Source organism: Bos mutus, chromosome 13, assembly GCF_027580195.1.
Source record: "Bos mutus isolate GX-2022 chromosome 13, NWIPB_WYAK_1.1, whole genome shotgun sequence".
Lineage (NCBI taxonomy): Eukaryota > Metazoa > Chordata > Mammalia > Artiodactyla > Bovidae > Bos > Bos mutus.
The window spans coordinates 938,107-960,817 of NC_091629.1; the positions used below are offsets into that span (position 1 = coordinate 938,107).

At 47.4% G+C, this 22,711-nt stretch overlaps 1 protein-coding gene across 2 annotated transcripts in view; it reads right to left on the reverse strand.

Annotated features, from left to right (window-relative positions):
- Positions 1–15,863: 15,863 nt before the first annotated feature.
- Positions 15,864–22,711, reverse strand: part of PROSER2 (proline and serine rich 2) — a 42,756-nt gene continuing 35,908 nt past the window's right edge. For both annotated transcript variants that reach the window (XM_005907412.2, XM_070380888.1), the window contains 2 exons: positions 20,425–20,677; positions 15,864–18,794 (listed from right to left, as the gene is read on the reverse strand). In XM_005907412.2, the coding sequence (XP_005907474.1) occupies positions 17,821–18,794; positions 20,425–20,677 (1,227 nt within the window). In that variant the 3' untranslated portion in view covers positions 15,864–17,820. The remainder of the gene's footprint in view (positions 18,795–20,424; positions 20,678–22,711) is intronic.

Below are 22,711 nucleotides of genomic sequence, written 5' to 3' on the forward strand. Positions count from 1 at the left end.
ATCAAGACTGCTGGGAGAAATATCAGTAACCTCAGATATGCAGATTACACCACCCTTGTAGCAGAAAGTGAAGAGGAACTAATGAGCCTGTTGATAAAAGTGAAAGTAGAGAGTGAAAAAAGCTGGCTTAAAACTCAACATTAAAAAAAACACAACTCAACATTCAAAGAACTAAGATCATGGCATCCGGTCCCATCATTTCATGGCAAATAGATGGGGAAACAATGGAAACAGTGACAGACTTTATTTTTGGGGGCTCCAAAATCACTGCAGATGGTGACTGCAGCCATGAAATTAAAAGACACTTGCTCCTTGAAAGAAAAGTTATGACAAACTTAGACAGTGTGTTAAAAAACAGAGACATTACTTTGCTGACAAAGGTCCATCTAATCAAAGCTATAGTTTTACCAGTAGTCATGTATGGATGTAAGAGTTGGACCATAAAGAAGGCTGAGAGCCAAAGAATTGATGCTTTTGAACTGTGGTGTTGGAGAAGACTCTGGAGAGTCCCTTGGACTGCAAGGAGATCAAACCAGTCAATCCTAAAGGAAATCAGTCCTGAATATTCATATGACTGATGCTGAAGCTGAAACTCCAATACTTTCGCCACCTGATGTGAAGAGCCGACTCATTGGAAAAGACCCTGATGCTGGGAAAGATTGAAGGCAGGAGGAGAAGGGGACAAGAGAGGATGAGATGGTTGGATGGCATCCTGACTCAATGAACATGAGTTTGGACAAGCTCCTGGAGATGGTGAAGGACAGGGAAGCCTGGCGTGCTGTAGTCCATGGGGTTGCAAAGAGGCAGACATTACTGAGCGACTGAACAACAACAATCATCTATCTACCTGTCTATTTGTCTATCAACTCTGTCTATCTATCTATCTCCCTGTCTGTCTACTCTGTGTATCTATCAACTCTATCATCGGTATACACAGAGAGAGTCACAGAAAGAGTCCCCAGACAGCATTTCAATTCTGTCTTTTAAAAATAAGCACTCTTTATAAAAAGCTGCCACGAAAGTCACAAGTCACATGTCCCAAAACCTGAAGAGCCCTTGATCCTCCCCTCTTGCTTCAAGGCTAAAGATTGTTCCCTGACTTCTTTGCTTTATTTAGGGGTGGGTTGAAAGACTCTAAGATTTCAGAGCATTTTGATTCAGGACCATCTGTCCTGGGCTGCTCACCCAGAGCGGTTTGGCCTGCTCCTGCCACACCCGGTGCTCCTCGGCGGTGGGGGAGCCTCAGCCTGGGCCCTGTGCTGCCTCCTGGCTGCATCCCCAGAGGAGGGCCAGCCACCCCTGGCTCCACATGGGGAGAAAATGAGAGCCCGGGAGGCTTGGGAGGGGTGAGAGTTTGGACACTTGAGAGGATTCGTAGCTGGGAAGAAAGTGAGATGGATGTTAACTGGCTTGTGGGAAAAAACCACAAAGGCAGCCTCAGAGGTGCTGCCCTGGGGATTCCAAGCCACCTACAGGAGAGTGGCCATGTGGGAAATTTTCACCCCTTTTGCCCACCATCCTGCCCACCTCTCCCTTGTTTCAGAAAACTGGGGGCTCAGACGCTTGAATTTCACCTGCTTTTCCTTTCTTCTTCCCCAGCCAGCATAGGTGAGGCCAAGCTTGAGGAGCAGGCGTGCTGGCTCAGGGTCCCTTTTGGGAGGCTTGGGGTTCAGCTCCTCCCCATCAGAGACCCTCCCCGGGTGCCAGCCCACGCCTTCCCTTGTTATCCCAGCTCCCCAGAATGTGTCCTCCACACTCCCCACCACCATCTCCTCCCTGCTGCTTCCTCCTCTAACCTGGTTTCTCTGCCACCTTCCTCTCTGACTCTTGTCCCAAACCAAGGTTCTGGGCATCACTGAACCAAACTTAGGTCCGCTCACCTGCATCCAGCAGAGCCAGTCTCCTGACACCAGGGTGTGGTGAAGGGAAGGGCAGTGTTTATTGCAGGTATCAAGCAGGGAGCTCAGGCAGCTAATGTTCCAAAGGCCCAGACTCCCTGACAGTCTTCAGGGAGCAATTCTGAAGACAGGGTGAGGGACTGGGTCACAGGGTGCCCAGTCAGCCCGTGGACATTCTTCTGACTGGTTGGTGGTAAGGGAATCAGGGGTCACCATCATCAGGCCTTTTAGTTCTGTTCAGTCTGGGCTCTACGTGCTCATGGTCAGCATACACTTCACTTCTTCCACCTGGTGGGGGTTTCAGTCTCTGCCAAGCTGCTCACAGGCTAAGGCTCAGGATCTTATCTGTAGCCCTTGAGGAAGAACTAAAGGCCCTTGACTTTTGCTCAACTATTATTATTTCGTCTTCCTTTATTTCTGAATTTTCTCACTTCTCAGATTAAATTTATTCTTTGGAACTTGGAGAAGGCCTAGGAGGCTAAACTTTTTCTCCAAACAAGAGGCATGGTAAGGGGAGGGTGTCTGTCCTGGGAAGGCCCCACAGGGTCCTGCTTAGTTAGCTGGGGACCCAAAGGGCTGCAGTTCTTCACCTGTTATCATTTTCATTCCAAACGAGACACTTTTGAAAATCAAAGGGGACAGTCCTAGTGACTGAAGCTGTGGGTCACCCTGCTCCACCACCAGCGTCTCATGCCTGCATGCTCAACTGACGCCCTCGCCAGGCCTGCACCTTCCTCCTTCCTTTTTCTGCTGAAATAGTGGCAACACTTGCTTTCACTCCACTCAGACCTGTCTCCCCTAACCAGCTCCCTGTTGTGGGCTAGAGCCAGCCTCTCCTGGTTTGCTGAACTGATTGTTAGATTTTCAGAAATTTTTCAAATCAGCTGCCATCACCTTAAACTTACAATTTATTCTAAACCCATCAGTTGCTCATTATATTATTGTTTTCTATGCTTTTGATGATATATATGTCATAGCTCAGTTGATAAAGAATCTTCCTGTAATGCAGCAGACAAGGGTTCGATTCCCAGGTTGGGAAGATCCTCTGGAAAAGGAAATGGCAACCCACTCCAGTATTCTCACCTGGAGAATCCCATGGACAGAGGAACCTGGCAAACTACAGTCCGTGGGATCGCAAGAGTCTGACACAACTTAGCAACTAAACCACCACATGTCCATTTTATTTGTTTCATGGGAATACCATGCGCTCATTGATTCCTGCATTTCTGCTCGCACCTGTGTCTTCAGTGACATCAGAGGGGCAGCTGGGGATTGTCTGCTGTGGGAGTAATTACACCATCCACATTGGCAAGCACTACACACCAGGGCAGGATTTATTGTCTTGTTGGTTGTCGATACTTTAGAAGAGTATCATAAAAGTATATGAAAGAGAGAAAATGTTAATAAAGTAGATTGAACTTAAAAGCTTACTGTGTCCGTATCCATGACACTTTTGATTAACACAGAAAAAGGAGGGACCATTTCCTAGCATTTGAGAACAGTTATCTGATTCAGTCAAGAAGTTACTCAGGTCAAAAAAGTATGTATGGGGACTTCCCCAGCAGTCCACTGATAAAGACTCCACCTTCTAAGCAGTGGGTATGGGTTTGATCCCTGATTGAGGAACTAAGATCCTACATGCTGTGTGGTATAATTAATAAATGTATCTCATATGAAAGTGAGAAATTGTTTATCTGATCACATATGGGGAAAGAGCTGATGGGGGTGCAACTTCATTTGTCAAATAATGGTTGAGTGGAAGGGTTTAGCAAAATCAGTGAGCATGTCTTATGAGAACCATCTGGCTGTGTGGGCCTTATGGTGTGGACTATATGCAGACCTTGTTCTGTTGTGCTTTGCAGATATTGCAGAATAAAGATTTGGGGCAACCCTGCATCAAGCAATCTATCAGTGCTATTTTTCCAACAGCCTTTGCTCTCTTCCTGTCTCTGTGTCACAGTTTTGTAATTCTCATGATGTTTCAAGCTTTTTCATTATTATTATTATTATTATAGTTTCTGTTCTGGTGATCTGTGATCAGTGATCTTTGATGTCTCCATTGCAGAAAGACTAAGACTTATTGAAGACTCAGATAATGGTAACACTTTCTAGCAGTATAGTATTTTTCAATAAAGGTATGCACATTCCCTAGTGGCTCAGTGGGAAAGAATCTACCTGTGATGCAGGAGACCTGGGTTCGATCCCTGGGTTTGGAAGATCCCCTGGAGAAGGATATGGCTACCTACTGCAGTATTCTTGCCTGGAGAATTCCATGGACAGAAGAGCCCAGCAGGCTATAGTCCATGGGATGGCAAAGAGCCGCACACGACTGAGTGACTAACACTCAGTTATTCACTTTACTATTGTTTGTTAGACATAACACTGGCGCACTTTTAATAGACTACAGTGTAGTGTAAGCATAAGTTTTATATGTACCAGGAAACCAAAAAGCCACGTGATTCACTTTAGTGCCATATGTGCTTTATTTTGGCATCTAGAACCAAGCCCTTGATATCCCTGAGGTGAACCTGTATTGTGGATTTTAAGCATTGTTTGTAAATCGTGTGTAACCCATCCTTTACATCAGTTACATTTCTCAAAAACACAAGCGTGTATATGTCGGCAAACACGGTTTTTCAGAGTTGGTGTGGACTGCTTGCTTGCTCAAGGCTGCCTGCCCCTCGCCCAGGCTGGGCACGATGCCTCTCTGCTGCCCCCGCAGGACTGTAACGCTGCACCAGTTTGTACGTTGACACACATCTGAACTTCAACGAGGACAGGGACGTCTCTGTAGCTCTACATTCAGCATAATGCCTGGCACACTTTAGGGGCCCCTCCTGAAATGTGATGACTGACTCCATGGATTTAATGGCTGAGCAGTAAAGGACACACCTCTGTGTGCTTCCTCCTCCTGGGGAGGGGCTGTATTCCCCCAATGAGTCCAGGCGATGATATGGCGGGGTGATGTCAGCCACTTTCAGACAGGACCCTCCAGGTGCCTCTTCCTTCCCTGCTCGGGGCCCATGGAGACCAGATGTCCCTGACTTTGAAGCTATGTGACAAGGAGGGATACCTGCCCCATAAAGTGACTCTGAGTAAAGGAACTTTTATTTTGGTAAGCCGCTGAGATTGCGGGGTTTATTTGTTAGCGCAGCACAGCCTAATCTATCCTGACTAATGCAATGAGGAGATGGAGCCATGGGCGGTGACTCGGCGGGTTGAGCAGTTGCTTAGCGGCGGGGCCTGGCCAGGTTCGAACTTCATGTTCACTGTACACAGTGCCTGCCTCCCACACCCAAGAGGTTTCTCCCCTCCCAAAAGCTTTTTCAGAAATACTGTGAATCTGAGGAAATTTTGTTCAAAACCCTATTTCCAAGGAAGATCCGTTGGGACCCCCTCACAGGGAGGCTCCCAGAGGCAGCCAGCTTGCAGGACACCTGTCAGACCTGCTTGTTCCTTAGAGGATCAGCAGGTTCAGCTGGTGTCTGGGATCCATTAGCCGTCATTAGCCTGGCTGACCTTTCACCCGAAGCCTCCCTCCTGGCCTGGGACTTACCCCTCCCCTCTGAGTTATCTGGATGGATCTGGTGCTTGGACAGAGACAGAAGCAGTTTTACAGGTGACTTTCTTAGGGCATAGAACTTGGGCCCTGTATTGGGACAAGCCTCAGTTCTTTTTTCCTGTGTCCCCCTGTATCTCACACTGTCCCCACCCTCAGCACATCTGACACCAGATGTGTGGGGGGTGTTCTCCCATCAAATGATTCTCTGCACCCCCAGCTGGGTGTCCTACAAGTCAACTCAATCCCGACACTGCCTTCCTGGCGAGTGCATCAGAGCCCAAAGTGTGAGGGCTGAGTCCCATCCCCTCTGCAAATGCTGATCGCAAGTCATAGGTCCCCAGGTTACCCATGATTTCTCTCTGATTTGGCTACAAATTGGAATTTCCCATGATCTCTTCCCCTTGGATTAGAGTAATTCGCTAGAACAGTTCCCAGAACTCAGAACACTTACTTTATTATCTTCTTATATGATAAAGGATACAGATGAACAAGCAGTTTGATAGACACAGAGGGTAAGGTCTGGGAGGGTCCTGAGTCCTGGAGCTTCCATCCCTGTGGAGGTGGGGGGTGTTACCCTCCCAGTACATGGCTGTACTCACCGGCTTGGCAGCTCACCAGCCCCACAGTGGGGTTTTATGGAGGCTTCTCACGTAGGCATGATTGATCATTAACTCCATTTCCAGCCCCTCTCCCCTCTCTGGAGAATGGGGGAGGTGGGTATAGGGAAGGTGCTGAAAATGTCAAGCTTCTAATCATGGCCTGATCTTTCTGGTGACTGGTCTCCATCCAGGAGCCCACCTAGAGTCTCCTCATTAGAACAAAAGACACCCAGGAAATTTTATGGGTTTTAGGAATCAATATGCACACATGATAAGTCACTTAGTTGTTCCTGACTCTGCGATCTCATGGACTGTAGCCCACCAGGCTGCTCTGTCCATGAGATTCTGCAGGCAAGAATACTGGGTTGCCATTTCCTCTCCAGGGGGTCTTCCTGACCCAATGATCGAACCCATGTCTCTTATAGCTCCTGCATTGGCAGGCAGGTTCTTTACCACTAACGCCACCTGGGAAGCCCAGGAAGCAATATAGCAGAAATAAATATATGTTTCTTCTTATCTCACAGTCCCCAAAGGCCAAGCAGAGGAAATAAAGTTCCCTATTGTCTGCTGGAGAGGCATTAGCTTCCATAAACATTTATTTAGTATGGATTGTGTGTTAGGCATTAGGCTGTTTAGATAGTGGAGCATGTATTGTATAGTATGTGTAATGTAATGGAGAATGTTTGGTATTAGCATGGTATTAGTCCAGCATCGCATCCTGTGTGTGGTGGAACCTGGATGGAGCAGTAGAGTCTGTGCCCAGAGGAGAGGATCAGCACAGCAGAGTGTAGTACTTGTCTCGTCTTGTTCCTCCTGTGAGAGCTTGGTGATTTCCTCTTTCTTTTAGTGCAAAGCAGGACTCTGGGACCATCTGGTTGAAGCCGGAGCCCTGAGTGGCAGGGGTGACGTGAGGGCTGGGCGTGTTCCTTCCTGGTGATGTCAGCGCCTTCACCTTCCTCAGCCCCACTCCTTCGTCAGGCATTCTGCCCATCCTTGCACTTGCCTCTCTTGCAAGCACCGTCCTTGGCTTTGCGTGATTTCCGTCTTCTCGCAAGCAAGGTCTGTGTTGTGCTGTTTCTGATCTCCTCTGTTCCCAGTGTCAGGAAAGGTGCTGGCGTGTCTGTTGAATGACTGCTAGTCTACAGAGTTGTGTGGGCAGGGGCTGCACCCCTGCTCTGCAGTTCCACCTCACTCGAGGTTTCATACCAGCAACTGTGGATACTGACAGCCCCTCGCAGTGCCCTCCCCTCCTAACCGCTTTAGTCCTGACCCGCCTCTGGACCTTTGCACCGGCTGTGCCCTCAGCCTAGACCACCACTCCCCTTGCAGTCTCACGAGCTCCTGTGTATGCTTCAAGTCTCAGCTTGGCCACCTACCCCATCACTGACCCCTCTTCTCGCCCTGGCCCTGGATTTCCTCCCTGTAATACTGCCTTCTCATAGTTACCGTGCTTCCTTGTCTCTTTCTTCCCTGGACTGCCAGCTTGGGAGGATGGCACTGGGTGTGTCTGGCTCACGGCCGTCTCCTCAGTCCCTGGGACAGCACATAGTAGGTGCTCAAATACTTGTCGGCTGAATCGGTGCATGGCAATCACGGCCAACACGTGACCACTTGATCCGCTCGTGGGAGGCCCCAAGGCCACGTGGCGAGGATGCAGGAAGTGTGGCCTGGCCCCTCATCTAGGTGAGGGTTCTCACAGACCCTCTCCCCCAGGGCTGCTCTGGGTGAGGCCAAGATGGTGGCCCGAGTCTACTAATCTTTCTGTCTCTCTCTGTCTCTGTCTCCCTCCCTCAAACAGGATTATCTGCGCTTTTGAAAATTTAAAAGTAACATCCTCACTGGAAGACTTCAGAGCTCCTCCTGTCTTTTCATGTTCACACACTCATTCTATGTAAGAGCTGCTCACTGAACACCTACTATGCACCAGATGCCACCCCAGGCACTGGGATGGTCCCCACCCTTCAGGATATCACAGCCCTGCATCTCTTCTGCATCTTTGCTCACTTCCCCATCTGTGCACCTTAGAAGTTGGGGCCTGTTCTTTGTTTCTAGCCCAGGCCTCTGAATCACAGGGAGGGCTTGCTCAAACCAGACTCCTGGGGTCCCACTTCCAGAGTTCTTCATTCACTAGATCTGAGATGACTGCTAATTTGCCTTTCGAACACGTTTCCTGGTGATGGTGATTCTGTCGGTTAGGGAACCACACTTTGAGAACCACTGCTTTTGACTACACTGCTCGTACCGCCTTTGGATGTTTTGCGCACCCATTATCTCATTTGGTCTTTCAGAGTCTCTCACCTGAGTACCTTAAGTGCATGGAGCTGGTGAGAGCTGAAGTTCAATGTAAGCCCAGGTTTTCCTATTGAAGACTGCCCTAGGTTAGAGGTATCGGGTGGCATCTGAAAATCCTCACCGTGTTGGGATGTCCCTGGTTAAGGCTTTGCCTTCCAATGCAAGGGGCATGGGTTCGATCCCTGGTCAGGAAACTAAGAGCCCACATGCTACAGGGTATGGCCAAAAATTAAAAAAAAAAAAAAGAAAGAAAGAAAATTCCACCACCCTGGGAGTGCTGAGAAGGTGACTATGGGTCTGGTTGGAGGAAGCGGGGCTCCAGTTGCAGAGGAAGGGGCCAGGAGGTCATTTCTTGGAGGGAGGGTCTGCCACTCCATCCTGGAAGGAGACTGGCTGGGGCAACAGGGGCTGAAAAACAGCTGAAGAAGGACTAATGGCCCCATCCACCTAGAATGCGGAGCAGGGTGGAGGCGATGTTGCAGAGGAAGGGGCCGTCCAGGGGTTTAACTGGGGCAGGTTTAACTGGGGCCTGGGTCATCCTACCTGCTTCGTGAGGGCTGCTCTGGAAGCTCTGGTGGTGAGGCCGCTGCCCTCCCCGGGGAATGGCTGGGAGTGTGCCGGGCAGGACGGAAAGTCTGAGGGCCCATCCCGGCCAGCCAGCAACTCAGAACAAGCACTTCCTCCCCGGCAGCCCCATGGTGACCAAGGGGCTCGGGCTGCACAATCCCCCAGTGTTCCCTGGAGCCTTGCAGCGCAGGGCTGGGCTGGGCACTTCCTCCTCTGGGAGGAGGCCCTGTGGGGAGGGGGCTGCAGGGGAGCCCAGCTCCCAGAGGAGCTCTGCGGGCAGAGGCCAGAAGACGTGGAAAAGTGTGAGCCTGGATGGGGAGTCCTCCTATGTGTATCTAAGCAGGAAGCCAGACCTGCCCAGCCCTGGAGAAGGAAAATAAACTCTGGAGACCTATTTTTAGAAAGTGGCAAAACCCTATTTCTCAGTAGGCAGTGGAATTTAAATCTAAAACTCGCTTCCTTGCTGAAGTAGTCACTGGACTGCACTTGGGGATGGGACAGTGGTGAATGGCAGAGTCTGAACCAGGCTGTGAGACCAGCACCTGCTCACCCCTCCAGACTGCTGGGGTTGAACAGAGCCATTCTGGAAGGCTCTATAGGAATTCCCGTTTGGCCTTTGTGGTGGTGCTTTTGGCGATGGTGATGATGGTGATGATGATGCTGATGACAGCAATGATGGTGTGTGCCAGGCATACACGTGATGTATGTGGTTCTTAACACATGTGATCTCATTCAGTCCTTACAACAACCCAATTAGGTGATTACAGTTCCCCTTTATTTTCTCAGATGAAGAAAGTGAGGCTCAGAGAGGGAGCTTAAGTCACACAGCAATTGCAGGGCTGGGTCAGGTCAGGATAATGACAACTCCTGCGCTATATGAGCCCGTCATGAAATCTCAGGGTTGGAAGGGGTGCCACTGGTGCAATTCCGGTCACTTTCCTCTGCACAGCGCTTGCCTGGTGTCTGCACACCTCCACAGAGATGGCCACTGACACTCCTGTGAACCGCTGTTTCTGTTTTCAGTCGGCTCTCAGTGCTATGAATTCCGTGTTCGTGGAAATCTCTCATGCCATCATCTCTGTGGCCATGCAGAACTGTACTGTAACAGCTCTTTGCCTCTGGGATCACTCTCACAGCATCTTTAGTTCTCTTCTCTTCTATTTGCAAGAAACATAGACAGCATATTAAAAGCAGAGACATTATTTTGCCAACAAAGGTCCATTTAGTCAAAGCTATGGTTTTTCCAGTAGTCATGTATGGATGTGAGAGTTGGACCATAAAGAAAGCTGAGAGCCAAAGAATTGATGCTTTTGAACTGTGGTGTTGGAGAAGACTCTTGAGACTCCCTTGGACTGCAAGGAGATCAAACCAGTCAATCCTAAAGGAAATCAGTCCTGAATATTCATATGACTGATGCTGAAGCTGAAACTCCAATACTTTTGCCACCTGATGGGAAGAGCCGACTCATTGGAAAAGACCCTGATGCTGGGAAAGATTGAAGGCAGGAGGAGAAGGGGACTTCAGAGGATGGGAAGGTTGGATGGCATCACCAACTCGATAGACATGAGTTTGAGCAAACTCCGGGAGTTGGTGATGGAGGGAGGCCTGGTGTCCTGCAGTCCATGGGGTCAGGAAGAGTCGGACATGACTGAGTGACTGTACTGACTGAACTGATTTTGCGAGACATGCTCAGTCCTGTCAGCTGTGTCTGCCCCTTAGAAAGGGTGGCCTGAGTCAGTGTGGAAGTTGAATGATACACTTAGAGCACCTTTGAAGGTGGATCTGATTTTTAGAAACAGCAAATGGTCTTTTGGAATCAAGATTTTGTGAGGTGGATGATTGAGATGAGAAAAAAAATTGGTTTCAAAGATCAAATTGAGTGATTATAAAATGGGGCCCAAACTGTCCCTGAAAGCATTTATTCCTAGAAGAAATTTACAAAAAATAATTTAAACAATAGCAAAATTACTAGGTGACGTGTAGACCCTCCCAAGGCAGGGAGACACTTCAGTTCTCTGAGAGCGGCACATCTCCTTAGAATGCAGACAGAAACTTCAACAATGCCGCTTTTAAATATCAGCAGAAGTGTAAAAACTTAAGACATGATTGGAGAGGGACCACCAGCTCAATCTGCACTGCAGCTGTGTCCCAACTGCAATGTGGCTGGGAATTTACGATGGTGAAATAGTCCCACCAGTGCCATGGAGCCAGTGGCCCCTCGAGGGGGCCAGGCCAAATGCAGATATGGGGGGCTGCCCTGCCTCACCCTACCCCAGCGCTCCAGCTCCATGGAGCCAGGTCCTGGATTTTCCACTGAAGCCTGGTTGCCTTTCCAGTAACAACCATGACTTCAAAGGACTGCCAGCGAGCAGACTGGGCAGTTTCCCCAGTGAACTCACTCGGCTGCGTGCGTGGGTGTCCTGAGCACAAGGGTGTTGGAAACCACCCCCTGGCAATTCCAGGCTCCAGAACCGAGTCTGGAGGGAGGGTGGAGGAGGGATGCAGCCAAAGGATCTGCTCTGAAGTGAATCCCCCAAGGCAGGGGTCACGAGTAGTGATTTAAGACACCCCCAGTAGGGTTGGCAGGGAGGCAGGGAGGCTGGGGCCACCCTCTGCCTTCTTTTTCCTCTTTCAAGTCCCCTGCAGCTCACTGGCCCACTCTTTCCCCCAGACCTAACTTCCAAAGGCTTTACTTGTCTCTCTTTTCATCCCCAAAGACAAGCCCTAGCACTGTTGGCAGAAACATGAGGACAGTCCAAATCAGAGATGAGACTTCATGAGAGCTGGGCACAGGAGGCAGGCCAGGGGGTGAGGGGAGAAGCCCTGTACGAGGGAAGGAGACAGAAAGAAGAGGGAACGACATTGGCTGGCACAGCCTTCATGGCTTCACAGAAGGTTCGGGAAGCAGGGAGTGTGCAGCCAGTGGCCCCCACGAGGCCCTGTGAAAAGGAGAGGAAGAGCCCAAGGTTGGGAGGACCAAGTGATGATGCTTAGCACCACCTGTTGTGTCTGTCGCATTCAGTACCACCTGGGTCAGCTCCTAAGCTTCACAAACAAAGAAATTAAATTCCAGACAGCTCTTCACATTCTAAACATTTTCATTCGGTTCATTTGGCCTTTAAGATAGAATAAATAAAAAGCTTTACAGAGTTTCACCGAGCTTCCCTGGTGGTGCTAGCGGTAAAGATCCTGCCTGTGATACAGGAGACTCTAGTTCAATCCCTGGCTTGGGAAGATCCCTTGAAGAAGGAAATGGCCACCCACTCCAGTATTCTTGCCTGTAGAATCCCATGGATAGAGGAGCCTGGCGGGCTTCATGGGTTCACAAAGAGTTAGACATGACTGAGTGACTCACACACACACACACACACACACACACAGTTTCACAAACACATGGACTGTGAGCTGAGAAGAGCTCAGTCACGCATGCCCGGAACTGTGGGTCTGGGAACCAAGGACGGCAGGACACCTTTTCGGCTACAACGTGCCCTGCACAGACAAGCCCCACCCCACCCCCCACCCCCGCCCTGTACCTTCCTGCTCTTTGAAATTGTCTTCACAAGGCAGAGGTTATTTCCCCCAAATTTAAAATGCTTAGACACTGAATAAACAGTCCCAGAAATGGGTGTACAATAGAAATAGTTAGAAGCTGAAGAGGACCTTGTAGCCGGGCCATCTCTGTGACTTATCAGGGATGTGGCCCCATGAGGAATTATATAATATCTTTAAGGGCCCCTGAGACCTGAACGCATCTTTAGTAATAAGAGCAGGCCTCTTACGCACATCGCAATGCTCAAAGGGAGTCTAACCACACAAAAATGTCAGAGGATGCCAAGGGCGGAAGCCAGCCAGCCACCGAGAAGCCCGCGGGCACACACGTGCTCAGAGCTCCCGGCTCCCTGGATGCTCAGAGTCCCTGTTGACTCAGCCCCACCCCTTAAAGGTATTTCTAGAACTTAGGTTACTACTGCCCTTGGCAGCTCTGCTTTACACACAAATACTCAGAGGTTGAAGTTTACGAAGTGTGACCTGTTTATCAATGACTAAGTTCCATTAACCTCAGCTTCCAAATGTGAATTCTTACCTCTGGCCCGAGTCAGACGGTCATAACAGCTGCCTGTGCTGGGGGCAGGCAGGGCAGTGTGGGGTGGGGGCAGTCATGGAACCCTGAGCCTATCCCACCAGGCTAGGGGCTCCCACACCCAGAAAGTAAACCTGGGGCTTCCACAGAACTAGGGTGGATTTTCAAAATGCTCCTTGAGCCTCAGCAGTCCTGCTCAGCTGGGGAAGTAGCTGGCCTCAAGGGTCCTGAAGAAGCCGTGAGAATCAGGAAAGCCTCCTTGAACTTAAGCAGGAGGCAGGGTGAGTCTTCCTGACTCAGACCCCAGTGTGACCCCAAGCAGGTGGGCTCATGGGGGACTATGGCAGACAGATGTAAGGGGCTGCCAAGGACTCAGGGGCAGAGAGCACCCCAGGGTCACCCAATTCCCTAGGCACCCTCTGCTCCTTAGAGAGACATGTGGTGCTCCCAACCAAGGTCAGAGAATACTGGGTTTGTTTGTCATTGAGGCTTTTCAGGTCATTTCTGGAAACCACCATGTCACCCCTCTTTTAGGTTGTTGAACAAAAGGTTTGTGCTGTCTCGATGATAAGAAGCAAGGCCAAAGAGCATCATTCACAGCCAGGTTTGTACCTAGCGGGGCAGCCTCACCTGGGGTCATCAGTGCCCCCACTAGAACAACAACCAGGAGGGAGAGTGAGCCTGCTGGTGATAGCAGCGATTAGCGTTTCTGGAGTCTTAGAATTTGAAATGTGTAGGAAAGAGTTCTGTTCTATTTTTTTGAGTCAAGAGACAGTTTGAAAGGACTGGGAGGTTTTTGTGCTGAAAAGTGCCCTTCAGCCATCATCCTGTTGCCCAAACTTTGCTCATGGACAGGTGGGTTGATTCCCTGACACCGATTTTTCTCTTAGAGAAGAAGGTGCTTCTGGCGGAGGAGAGCCAGTGGGAGAGGACCGCAGTCCGTGGTCAGTGAGCAGGCGATGCAGGTGCCTCTCTTCTCTGCGGGGCCAAGCAGGGCTCCAACTTCCCCAGGCCATGGCCGCTGACAGCCCTGCCTTCTCTTTTCTCGGATATCTGAAAGCCAGGCTTGTCCAGCGAGTAGATTAGGAAAGGATATGGGAACTTGTTCCCCATATTTTGAAGCAGGGAAAAAGAGCCTTCTTGTGAAGAGAAGAAACAAAACCTGTTTGGTGACTTGTCATTTCAATGAAAACATAAGCCTCTCACAGGTGAGCTTTCCCCTTGAGCCTCCCCTTCCTCCTGGTTCACAGGCAGGGAAGAAAAACACCAAACAGCTCGCTCGGCTCCTTCGGAGAACGTGTCGACTCGGTGACAAACGTTTCAGGAAAAGTTTCTTGATAAAAGTAAATCGTTTTTATATTTATCTTGTTTTTCTCCATTCCTCTGGAAAGAACTGATTTCTTAGATCACCTGCATAAAAAAAACACCCCTATCACATCCTCTGACGGTCACATTTCTCATAACCAGAGCTGTGGGAATTCAGCAAAGAGAATACAGTTTTTTTCTTTTCCATTGTGGTTTCTCACAGGATACTGAATATAGTCCCCTTTGCCGTACAGAAGGATATTGGTGTTTATTCTTTCTGTATATACTAGTTTGCATCTGCTAATCCCAAACTCCCAGTCCATCTCTCCTCCACCCTACCTCCCTCTTGGCAACCACAGATCTGTTCTCTATGTCTGTGAGTCTGTTCCTGTTTCATAGACGAGTTCATTTGTGTTGTGTTTTAGATTCTACATGTAAGTGATACTATATGGTATTTGTCTTTGACTTACTTAGTATGATAATCTCTAGGTCTGTCTATGTTGCTGCAAATGGCATTTTTTAGAGAACAGTTCTAATTTTTTTAAAACAAAACATTCAATCAGTCTTCAGGGTTCCTTCCATAAGACCTGACTTATCAATTCTATGAAACTCTTGGGGAGCCTACATTGGAGGCCACCCAATAGGAACTCTGAGTGAAGAAACCTGTTGAAGTCAGTTTGAAGTCAGCTTGTTGGGGGGAGAGGGAGGGGGAGAGAGAGCAAGAACGGAGCAGCTCCAGCTGAGCCCTCTGGTCTTGAGAGACTTGAGACACAGGAGGGATACCCCCACCTCTGCCTTTTCTCCTCCACAAGCCTTATAAGAGGGGAATGACCCTGGGCAGACAAAAGCAAAGATCAACATTTCCACCAAATTTGTGAAGATAAGCCATGCACACTAGCCAATAGAGCTGGAGGAGGTGGAGGACGCTGGACTCTTACCCTGGAAACTGCAGGGTATTACCCTTTGCAGATGACTCTGGTTTGCCAGTTTGAACACACCTGCCTAAAAGCAGAGAATCCCCCCTTCCCCCACTCCCTGCTTTTTTAAGTATTAACTTAAAGAGTTTCATCTTTATCTTAATACTTAAAATCAGTTAAAAAAAAAGTTTCATCTTTATCTTAATGGGGACTAAAATGGGGGTTGATTTACAAGCATCACTTAAAAAAAAACTGAGCACTTAGGATTCATATTTCCTTTTTGTTACAAGTTTGCTTTGAAATATGGTCCTTAAAATTCCCTTGAAGATGATCCTTCAAGGATGTCCTATCACAGAGTTATGGGAAGGAAACAAATGGCCCTCAGGAAACGAATTTTGTTAAGGTGATACATATAAATACAGGTTGGTTCATTAGTGGCTAAAATTTGAGCTTTGTACAAGATATAGGGGTTTAATTGCTAGGGTTTTGGGCACGAAGTGGCCAGAGTAAGTCAGTATAATTATGAATAAGTAGGCAGAAAACATTATGAATAAACAGAAGGAAAGAATATAACCACTTAAAAGAAAATACCTGAGAATAAGGGTAAAATGCAAAAATAAAGTTGCTTATACTTAAGAGACATCTCTAAATTTATTTTTCAAAAATATCATTATGAGAACAAATATACTAACATATAGTCAAGTTTTAATCACAATGAAGTCATAGGACAAGAAAAAAAGAATCCTCAAATACAAGAGATTTTAAAAATGTAAGCCATTTTAAAATACTGTGTAACATGGCTTCTCGCTTTATAAAAAGGAAATAATAGCCCCGAAGAATCCTTTAAACAAATCCAACATAAACAGAAGCAAAACAAAAACTATTTTTAAAAACCTGTAAAATCAAAGCACCTATTTAAATTAAGACCATCGAGAATCTATGAGATTATTTCGGGAGGACAAGAGCTAGGCAAGCCACTAAATACTGTCATTCTAAGGAAAACATTACAATCATTTTATGTAACTTACAAGGCAAATTGATACTATGAAAAACACCCTTCACAGCACATTTAGAAGTCTGAGTTTAAATAATCTCAACAGGAAAGAAACAGATTCTGTGACAGTGGCTGAGACATACAACAAAAGAGTGTGACTGTCAAGTGTGGGCCTTCCTGGTCTATTTTTAGAGGTTTTAGACTCCAGCCTGAAATAGTTTTGATAATAAAGCTGGTGGTTACAACTCAGCATGGGAGACACTGTATGGGAGAAAACCAGTTTCATGCTGTGTAACCTACTTTGCTGCTTTTTCCCTTTTAAATTAATCCTGAGATCTTGCCCATGGAACATGGGGGCTGTTAAGACTCTTGTTTCCTTCTGTTTACCAGCCACCTTGGAACATGCAAAACTAAAATTAGGTGATAAAATTAGGTTAAAATTAGGTGATACATGACATCTTTAAAAGTGTACTTCATACACATACAAAAAGTATATTTCACTAAAAAAAAAAACCTTTCAGTAAAAAAATGAACTCTCATGCTTAGTAGGAAGCTTATTTGGATTATTAGTTTAATTGGGAACAGAACACATTGTTGAAGAAAAAGCGCTTTAGTTCACCGAAATGTTATGGACATGTGTTCTTAAAAGTCTTCTTGATTAGGAAGTAATTTCTGTGGCATCATCTCAACACTGAGATGGTTTGTGTATCAAAAGAATAGGAAGTACTTGAATCTTGCAGTTATGCAACAGGGTTTTAAGAAGTTAATATATATGTAACAATGTGTGTGCATACCACCTATATCTGTATATATGTCCCTATAAACATATATTGTGTACATGTATATACACGGTACATGATCATACACATATCTCCCAGTAACAAAGACTCTGTAGTTTGATAAGACTTTCTTAAAATTACCCCCTTTTCCAAACTGAACCCTTACATTCCATTCCCATAACTCAACATTACAGCAAATCATACCCTAAAGGCTTTAATTTTCAATTAAAAAAAAACAAAACTGGGCAAACCAAATTTTATCAAGAAACAAAGGCATATCTCAGGCTAACATACTGTCTTTCACCTTTAAAAAACTAACAAAAGACCAAAACAGTACTTTAAGACACTATGAAAATTGAACAAGCACTTCTTTATTTTCTTGAAAAGAAGGGGAAGTTCCCTTTCTTAGGGAAACGAGTATGAGATCTACACTGGCTTTCCTCTCATGCATTCGGGGATTTAAAGGTTAGATCAGAGACTCAATAACAGCCAAAAAAAAATCAGACCCAAATCCCCTTCCTCCTAAATCCAAAAAACATACGGCATTTACAAATCATAGAAACCTGTAGGTTTTCAAGGTTATTCTCTGAGCCCTTGGAAAAGGGAAGACAAGATGTGGTGCGGGCCCTCTCACGTGGAAGGCTGTCCCAGTTCGGATGCAGAATGGAAGGGGGACAGCTCGTCTACTGACTCCCAGGCCCTCATCTCTAGTCGTCAACCGGGTACCCAGTCAGGGCTTTGCAGCTGCGCTGTGCGGATGTGCACATCCATTTTTGGCTCTGCGTTCCAGGCCACCCTGCCTTCCCCGGCGCCCACTCGCGCTCCATCATAAGTTCTCCTTCAGGAGGCCGAGCTTCCGCAGGGCCTCCCGGCGGGCCTCCTCTGTGGAGCCCCGGCCCGAGAACTGGACAGTGATACCTTGGGGTCTGAACCCCACAGTCCTGGGGAGAGAGCCTGACCGCTTCCTGGCTGCCTGGCCGCAGTCCGGCTGCTGGCGTGCAAGTCTGCTGGGGAGGGCCGGGTCCGGACGGAAGGTCACCGTCTTCCCGGTGGAGACGAAGGGCCCGGCCTGGCTCTTGAGGACGTCGTGAATGCTCTGGAAGCCGTTGGCCAGCGGCAGGGGCTGTTCTGTCTGCACGCCTCTGGACTGCTGGGCGCCGCGGGCCCCTTCTCGCGTGGGGACAGCCTCCTGGGCCGGGCCTGGCTGGCTCTGCTCGGGAGAGACGCTTCTCTGCTCGGTGGGCTCGCCCCTCTGGGCCCGGTCCTCCGTCTCCCCCACGGAGAGGAAGGAGACGCCGTTGATGTTGGCCAGGACCTGGGCTTTGCGCTCCTGCACGTTGACTGCGGCCTTGGAGATGGTCTTATTGAAGTCCTTCCCCGCGCTGTTGGTCACGCTGATGTTGCTCGGGAAGCGGTGGATCTTGGGCGCTGGTTGGGCCGCATGTCGGTGCCACGGTGAGTGGTCTCCGTGTCGAGGGGCCAGAGAAGCCAGCGTCCTCCACTCTGCAGGCCTGCCCTCTTTGCACGGAGATGTGGGCGAAAGCCCTTCGTTCCCTGCCAGCTTCTCAGATATCTTCTGGGCGATGACGAGAGGAGTGGGGACCGAGCGGGGCAGTTTGGGGTGCTCTGCGGGAGGAGTGGGGGGCTCTCTCCTGGGGTGGGCTGGAGCTGCTGCAGGTGAGGCAGGTGGGGAAGATGGCAGGGCCTCAGGCCCTGGGGGGTCTGATGGGGGAGACTTCTCTGCATCCTCTTTCTTGCGTTCAAGGTCAGTGGGGTCTTCCTTTCCAAAAGGGACAGCCCCTGAAAAGTAGCAAGAATCCTCATAAGCTACGGCCACATGTAGAAATAAAGGCATCGCCTTTCCTTTCCACTGACTTTACAAAGGTCTCAAGGGATGTAATACCAGTTTTAACAGTACCTCCCGTACTAAACTCCTTCTACAGCCCCTGAACTAGAGAAAGAGAAGGTAGTACGATTCTCAGAATCACAGGATAAAAGAAGTACAAGCCAGAAGCAGTCAGTACCTGGGACGCACAGGAGCCATCATCCTGAGACATGTACCAGGAGGAAACACCACCTTATGTTATAGGGGATTTTTACAAACGGAAAGGAGGTGGGGTAGTTTGTGGTACCCACCAACCCCTCCCTCAGATCCTCTAGGTAAAGGATAGTTGGATGGGTCCCTCTCCTCTAGAAATAGAAATGTTTCCCGACAGCCTCTGACAGAGGTTACTATGCCAGCCTGTGAACCTTAACTATTAATATAGTCTAACATACCTGATCATAGATCAACTAACACTTTTCTGCACTCATATCTGCTGCAAAATTGGGAACCATGTATTTATCTTTGTATCCTCAGAATCTCACACAATACCTGCCCCCGAATGGGTACTTAAAATTGTGATGAAAACATCATGTTAGAGAATTGATGGGTAAATGGCTTACAGTCAAAAAGTGTTTTCCCTAGCATAATTATACGCTCTGACATGTTTTAAAGATCAGCTGGTTCAAATTTATCTTAGGAATTATTCTTCAGAGAAGTGTGATAAAAATGGGAAATTCATATTTAAGTCTCTTCTTTGAAAATTGAGCCCCATATTTGGAACATAAAATCAATAGTATGTGAAATTCTGTGTCATACACAGCGTTGCTTACAAAAAATAAAGGTGGGAGGGATATATTTCTAGAGGCATGTGATAAGTGGCAAAATTTGCAGACAGCAGGGTAAAGATATTTCCCCTCCTATTTTTCCCTCATCTTTTTTCAGTCCTTAACCCCCTACCCACATTTCCAATATTCTTTCCAACCAGGAAAAAAAAAAAAGTAGAAGAAAGTTTTCTCCTTGCCCATGCCCCTCAGTTTCTTTCACAGGACTCAAGGGACAAAAAGCATAGCTCTCCTCTAACGCCACCCTGAGTCAAGCAAAATTGACAAAATAGATACTGAGCTGAATTTTTGTTCTGATCGATTTTGTTTTCCTAAACCAGCTGACTTTTCAGTTCAAATACTCCCACCTCGGAATAGGGATATAATCTTACACAAGAGTGGAGATTAAACTTCAAGGGCTAAAGTACTAGTCTTTTGTATGTTTTCTTTGTAGAATGGGATTGTTACCTGAAGCCATTTCCAGTTCCCTTTCTTTCTTTTATCCACACATGCAATCTGCTTGTTCAACTGATTGGTCTCATTCTTTATTCTCACCCTGTTGGAATTTCCCTTCCTGTGTTGTCATCCTAATATGCCATGAAAACACCTATTTGGTTGGTCAGTCAAACTACAGAGAGGATGCTTCCACCCTACAAAAAATCTGATCAGCCCCACAAGCTTCACAAGCTTCCATACAGGCTAGAAACACAGAGACCATGAGAAGAAGGAGGGCTCTGTGTCTGGCACCACACAAGGAGCCACGTCAGGCTGCTCCTGTCCTCACCTGCGGTCTCCTTCACCACCCCAAGGCTCTCAGGCTCCCCGGCTCCAGGGCCCGGCTGCACCAAGTCCACGACATCCTCTGGCTCGGAGGGAGCGGAAGTGCTCTCTTCCAGAGACCTCGGAGAGTGCCACTGGGCGTCACCAGCACACAGGACCTTCTCCTCAAAGTCATCTTCCAGGGAATCAATTGTCTCTTCAAAAAACAGGAGGACGTCCTTTTCCTCGTGTGTGAGGTACTTCAGGCTCTCATCATCCTGTACAAAATGTATGGGCGTGAGGAATGAGATAAAGCCAACAGTGGCTTCACAGAAGGGAAAAACCCACAACAACACAGGGATCAATACAGAGCCCAGGGTGGAAATCATGGACCCTCCAGTTTCCCACCTGGGGAGAGTGTACCACCCAGGTAACTGCGCCGGCACACCTCTGCCTGTGTGTCCCTCACCATTAGACCTGCATGGAGAAGGAGGTTGTCCAAAAGGTGTGGCAAATTATGGATCTTAGACAGTTTTGTTCCTTGTGAGTCAATGACAAGAAAGCAATTCTTCAGTATCTCCAGAAGAGGCCTTTTCAACTCATCGCTAACAGATACACTTGGTTTCAGTGGGGGGATCTCCGGTTAAAGATGGTGGAGTAAACTTACATATTTATCTCATCTCCCTCCAGAAACCTTACTAAAACAAAAATGGGCTTTATTTTTTTTTTAAATACAAGTCACAAAGACAACTATACTAGGAAAAGAGGTGACGGCAATATTTGGGAAGGTAGACAGCAGAAAGAAAGGTGGGAACTGACGCAGAAGACCCAAGAAAGGTGAATTTTAGTCAGCAGCTGGGGGCAGGCAGAAACCAACTTCCTGTGGTCTGGGGCTCAGACTTCACAGGGGTCAGCACAGTGTGGGGGTGCTGGGAGGTTCTGGAAGTCTGGCTAAGATGACGTTGAAAAGAGCAGAAGTGGATGAGAGGCTCTTTCAGAAGCAACTAGGTCACCCAGGCAGAAAACTAGACGTTTATTCTTAAGGTAAAAGAGGGATCAGAAGGGGTGGGGGCATCAAGCTGAGTTTACGGTGAAGAACCATACTGATAAAGGGGAGTCAGGGAATCAAACTGACCCTCTCTGGACAGAGGATCAGAAGGACCTTCTCTGGGGAACTGAATGGTCCAAGTGCCAAGAGGCTCCAAAAGATCACTCTACCAGTGAAGTTACAGTCAACCACCCCAGCACAGAATATTTATAATCAGTTTAATATCTCACTCTTAAGCATGTGCATATAGCTAATGACCACCAAGCAGGCGAGAAAAACCTTTAAGGAAAAAGACACATCAAAACAAGAAGGAAAAAAAGGCAACTTACAAGAAATAAACCATGCAGAATGCTGAAAATTCCAAGAAGATCATGAACATTCTCAGAGAGATCAGAGGAGAGACTGAATCCATAAACTAGAATCTGATGCTACTTTAAAAAACTAAAAGAAGAAAAGAGCTCTTAGATATTAAAATGACAGGAAAAAAAGAGAAAAGCCTAGAAATAAACTAGAGTAACTGGAAAAGCACAACAAAAAAGTAAAAAAAAAAAAAAACACATTTTTTAAAGCAGAAAATTAGAGAATATGTGTGGGAGGGCCAACAACTGAATAAGAATTCCAGAAACAGGAATCAGGAAGAACAGAGGGGAGGAAATGATCAAAGTAAACAGGCAAGATAATTCAAGGAAATGCCCTTAAACAGAAGGATGCAAGTTTCCAGATCAAAGGGTTGTGAGAACGACCTGATAAACAAGTATAAAACAGTGCTACACCAAGGCCCACCCCTTGAAGTTTCAGCCACAGGAGATCAGTTATAAAGTTATAATTAAAATGGTATTTTATCAGTGTACAAACGACGAATGAACAGAAAAGAGAACCTGGAAACAGCCTGACCCATGCACTGTCACCTGATTTGCAACCAAGGAACCTGCAGTGGGCAAACACTGATCTTTTCAAGCAGTTGTGCTGGAAACAGTGAATCGTGACCTCACACCATCCACAAAAGTTCATTCTGATGAACTGTAATGGGCCTTCAATCTGTTTTAACAGACCCTCCAGGTAATACTGATGCACTAACATTTGATATGCATTGATCTGGTTTATTTTCTCTCAATAACATCTTGGAGTTTCCAGTACACAGATTTTACGCAGTTTTTGTTATTTCTCTTCTTAGGTATTTGATGTTTTGTGATGCTATTAGAAATGGCATCACTTTAAAATATTTGTATTTATTTATTTGGCTGCACTGGGTCTTAGTTGCAGC